Below are 5416 nucleotides of genomic sequence, written 5' to 3' on the forward strand. Positions count from 1 at the left end.
CTGAAAAGAAAGGCACGGTCTATAGATGCACAAAGGGAGGTCCATAAAGTAATCTGTGTGACTAAAAAAGAAAATAAATTTTTTTTGCTAAAGAACTGCCAGACTAATCAGAAAGCTGAGATGGTTTCAAACAGACTTGCTGGCTTCTGTGACCTAGGAAAGTTCTAGTCCTTCACTCCTCAAGGCCAGTGGTCTGCAAATCTCAAAGAAAGCAAATAGTTCTGTTACAGATCATGGATCTTAGATCTGCAAGTTACAAGTGTGGTAACTTGAAGCAAATGAACCCGAAAGACCCGCTCTTGTACTGTTACACAAGCATTCTTTGGAGCTGGGGATTATTGTCTCAGTTTGCCATTGAAGAGTCTAAGGCAAAGAGAGGTTAAGTAACTGCCCGATTTCACACAGCTAATCAGTAGCAGAGCTGAGACTCAAATCCGGGCATTATGGTATCAAAGTTATATGACGGGTCACACTCTAAGGAGTGGTGTGAGTGAAACATTCAAAGGGAGAAACTGAATGTAGATCAGATGTCATTGCTTATCTTTTGTTTTTCCAGGTCTCTTTGCAAGGAAATAGACCAACAGCTGTAATCAGCGGCAGTCCTGTCACACCTTCATCATGTTTCCCTTGACCAGAAACGCACTAAATCAGTTCAAGATTCGAAGCATTCAACAACTTAGGTCAAGACAGAGTAACAAAAATCATTCTCAAGATTTCCATGATAGATACGGTAACACTGTATTAGCCAGTGGGACTGCTTTCTGTGTTGTTGCATGGGTGTTCACGGCCACACAGATTGGAATAGAGTGGAACCTGTCTCCAGTGAGAAGAGTCACCCCAAAAGAATGGAATGATGAGTAACCATCAAAGTTACTGTAATACAAAATTGTTTCAAAATCAACTTGTCACTTAAGCACTCTGCTGCTCATTAAAATATAGCATAATTGAAGAAATAAAATACATTTGAAACCTTTAAAAAGTTGTTGAAAATACTCATTATAGTGCCTAGAAGCAAGACAGTAGCAGTGGGTATAGGTTATAGATTATGAATAATAAATATTTGAAAGTAGAGTTAATAATGCATGTGTTTTTCTGGCTTAGTGATTTACATTAGGTATCCCTTAGTGGGAATACACACATATGTACCTTACAAATTAATTTAATTGTTTGGCAGATTCTGTTGAATCTTTCCTTAAAATATATTCATGATAAAAAAAATTCATGATCTATTTTTCACATCCTTTTATCTTTCCCACCATGATCTGAATCACCATACTCTCACTGGGGTTACTATAAAAACTTTCTCACCAGTCTCCTTGCTTCATCACATAATGTCCCCCCAAACCTGCATCCTCTACCCCACCATACACAACTTTTTTTTTAACACAGAAGCCAGAATGCTCATTTTATTTTTTTAAATTTTGTTTATTTATTTGACAGAGCCAGAGAGCACAAACTGGGAGAATGGCAGAGGGAGAGGGAGAAGCTGGCTCCCCGCTGAGAGCCTGATGCAGGGCTCCATCCCAGTACCCTGGGATCATGATCTGAGCTGAAGGCAAATACTTAACAAGCTTAGCTACCTAGGCACCCCCTGAATGATAATTTTAAAAAATTCATGATATCACTCCTCTTTTCAAAACCCAGTGACTGCATTCCACTCAGAGCTAAAGCCAAAGTCCTTAGAAAGGTACACAGGCCCCTAGATGCTGCGCTGGTCAGTTTTACTCTTCCATCAGGACACTTCCATTTGCTCTTTTCTCTGCTTGCAGTGTATTTCATTGAGATCTTGTATGATTCATTTCATCATAGTTTTCAAGGTTTCATTCTTATGTCATATTTTCAGGGGAGGCCTCTGACTACCTTTTTTAAAAATTTCAGCCCCTCCTTAGTTCGGGCTTTGTGTGTTCTATTTCCTTGCTTTATTTTTTCCATAGAAATTATCATCATCTGACATAAGATATATTTTGTTTATTGTCTGTGTGCAAAGCTCCATAAAAGCATAGTGTAGAAGCAGGATTTTTCATGACTTTATCCCTATAACAGGGCTTGATAGATTAGACCTTCAGTAATTATTGGTTGAATTAATATTAGTCTACCAATAATGAATTTGTTTACCACTGTGGCTTTGCAATGATTATTGGAGAGTACATTGGTTATCTATTGCTATTTTATAAATTACCCTAAAAATCAGTGACTTACAACAGTTATCATTTATTATCTCACAGTTTCTGTGGGTCAGGAATCTCAGTGCATCTTAGTTGCATATCTCTGGCTCAGGATCTCTCTCTCTTAAAATCTGAGTGTCAGAACAATAATCATTTCAAGTATAACTAGGATAGGATCTATATCCAAACACATATGGCTGTTACTGGCCTTAGGACCTCACTAAATATTGCCTGGAGACATCAGTTCCTTTTGTGTAGTTTTCTCTCTAGAGCAGCTCACAATGTAACAGAATGAAAGATACAGAAGCCAAGGTCTTTTGTAACCTAATCTAGCAAGTGACATTCCATCACCTCTACAATATTTTGTTCACTAGAAGTGAGACACTAAATCAAGGCTATAAAAAAGGGGAAGGGATTATGCAGGGGCATGATTACCTCAAGGTAGTCATTAGGGAATACCTATCACAGTTGACACTGGAGACTACATCCTCCTGGATGACTAACCTCAAAATAAATGTATCTCAATGTCAAATATATAATAATACTGTTATTCTGTAGACAAAGGACATTTTGTGTTCCTTCCCAATTTTACTATGTGAGTTCCTTAGGGTCGTTCCTAGGTATAGAATGGGTAGTTCTTAGGGAATGCTCATTTTCAGCTTTATCTGTGTTGCTGGATTATTTCCCAGAGTGGTTAAATAGTTTACAGTCTCACCAGTAGTGTCTACAATTTCCTTTTTTCCACATCCAAACTCACTCTTAAGAGTTTTCATACATTGTAATATTTGCTGCTTTGGTATAGGTATGAAATAGTAGCTCATGTTTTAATCTATATTTCTTAAACCTAATTACTGATGAGGTCCAACATCCTGTGTTAGCCTGTGTGTGTGTGTGTGTGTGTGTGTGTGCTTTTCTGTTTTTCTCTAGTTATTTGTCTTGCTCATCTTTTAAGTTTTTAAATAAATTCTCCTTACTATTTTATCTTTCAGGGTTTAATCAGAGAGGCAAAGCCATATAATACAAAATATCTGAATAATTATGGAAATTAGAACTTATGCAATGGTGAGAGCCAGTGGAGGGGTTTTTACAAGGCTGTTGCCTTGCCATCTGGTACTGAGTAAGTTCTCAGTAGAGGAAGAAAGCTGGATCTGAAGTAGGAGAGAGTAAAAACAAGCTGGAATTGGGAAGAATGCACTGGGATCATGGCTATAAACTAGAACCTCTGTCTGTTTGTCACTGTCTGTAACTAAGATGATGTGGATGACTTACGGGAGAAGTTGGTGCCGTTCACTGTGAAACTTCTCATTCACCTGACCCAGTACTCAAAAAACCTAAAGAACTGGTAGAAGTTTAAAGAGCTATAGGTCCAGGTGTTGTTCCTTATCAATAAAACAAGCCATAAGGTCAAAAACGGCATATGCAAGCTGCACAGTGCCCAGTGATTTATGCTAGCCTTCCAAGTACAAAATGGTTTCCATTTTATGCCCACCATCCCTATATGCAAATCTATCTGGTGGTTGACCCTAAGCTGAAACCACAGAGGGAAGGAATTCTGGAAAAGGTAGTTGAATCCTAGCTAAATTGACACTTAGAAAGCCACAGTATTCCACCACTTGCCAATTTAACATAAGTGCACATCTTCCTTTTTTGTACTTCAAATAAAGACAATAACAAAAATATGCTTTTACCTAACATAACTTTCCTTCACGAGACTAATATACTAGTCCTGTCCCTAAAAAAGTACATGAAATCCCTTTATAAACCATGGCAGGGTGTCACTGTCAACTTCCAGTTTACTAGAGTCATTTATGCGATCCCCAGTAAAAGCCTAAGACCTCTAGACCAGCAAAACCCAAAGTTATAGAAATGAATAATTCTCTAGTGGATTACCAGAGGTAATTGTGATAGGACCCACCCACTGTCATCTCTACTTGTTGATTCCCAGACCTGAAATTCCCAGCTCTGGAAAATAGCACTATGTGTTTGTTGGACATCTAGAGCATGGAAGACATTACCTCAGCCTGGCAAGGTAGTGTTATCCAGCTGCTGTCATAACTAACACTTTTAAAAGGTTATTGCACCATTCTATCAGTGATGGGAAACATGATAAGTGAATTCCATAAGCATGAATCCATTAAAGTATTTCATTTGCTATAAAGTAAGTTTCTTGATCAGGATCAGTGCTTTGTTGTGTACCAAGATACTAAATAAGGCATTTAGCAAGTTCATGAATGATGGTATTCAGAGAAAAGTTTCAGGGACAGAAGGTAGATCTACATCATTAGTTAAGTGTCTGTTCAAATAAGAGCAAACCACTGCCCTTTCCATGATTGAAGTGGTCCAAGGGGAATGGTCCTAAATATAGGTGCATTGGTGGCCTGTCCATTGGTAGATTGGGTGCACTCAGCAATATCTATAGCCAGATTAGTCTTGACGGGTGCAAGTCCATTTTGTGAGCCCATACATAATCATCACTGCTGTCGTGATCACTTTGAGGGATTGAGAAGGCATAGGGTGGCTGAGAAAGAGAGTGATAGCCGTAAGAATGGGTCATCTTGTCTACCTGATTATTAAGATAATACTCTGCTGACTATTCTCTTATGTATATCTGTATGGGACCTGACTGTCTTCCCACTCTGCCTATTTATAGAAGTGTGTTCACATAATCTGTTCCCAAACTTGGTGTCACCAATTTTCCAGTAGTGTTCCTTGTAATTCCTTGAAGAGCTTGTCATGCCATTAGCTGGTCCCCATGACTGGTATACAATTGTATCTCTGGTAATTTTTCCTTCCAAGTAACATGAGCAACTGTGTATTCTACTTAAAAGATTGCCCACCATGAAGATCTCCCATCTTCTTCAGTGTCAACTTAGAATTAAACTGTATTGCTAAAGCCCTCCACTTTCAGTTATGGCCAACCTATTTTGCAGAACCAGATTTGAATTTTTTCTTCTTTGGTCCACTGGTAATAAGAAACTCCCCATAGGGCCGTACACACCTGCATACCCAACTAAGTTTAAAGTGAATGAATCTTTCCCAAACACACATCTTGTAAACAGTGGAACCAGGAGTCAATCTTTAGAACCTGTTCTTTTACTTCAAAGTTACACTGTTAGTCTTTTTTCAGGTATACAAGTTGGAAGTTCTGGAAGGATTCAGTCTGGAACTAGAAGAAGATAGGGAACAAATCACAGAATGTTGTGAAAACCTTCAGAGTGAAAAATATTATCAAGAGAGTAGATCAATAAGGA

At 38.4% G+C, this 5416-nt stretch overlaps 1 protein-coding gene across 1 annotated transcript; it reads left to right on the plus strand.

The window, feature by feature from the left end:
* Positions 1-569: 569 nt before the first annotated feature.
* On the plus strand, positions 570-963 carry LOC116872613 (cytochrome c oxidase subunit 7B2, mitochondrial). Its single transcript, XM_032865980.1, has one exon. The coding sequence runs from the start codon at positions 619-621 to the stop codon at positions 859-861; it is 243 nt and encodes an 80-aa protein (XP_032721871.1). The 5' UTR covers positions 570-618; the 3' UTR covers positions 862-963.
* The last annotated feature ends 4453 nt before the right edge of the window (positions 964-5416 follow it).

Source organism: Lontra canadensis, unplaced genomic scaffold (genome assembly GCF_010015895.1).
Source record: "Lontra canadensis isolate GAN:19392208 unplaced genomic scaffold, GSC_riverotter_1.0 scaffold1, whole genome shotgun sequence".
NCBI lineage: Eukaryota > Metazoa > Chordata > Mammalia > Carnivora > Mustelidae > Lontra > Lontra canadensis.

Bases quoted from the DNA above. Each gene is read 5' to 3' on its own strand.
- LOC116872613 (XM_032865980.1), top strand. From the start codon at position 619: ATGTTTCCCTTGACCAGAAACGCACTAAATCAGTTCAAGATTCGAAGC.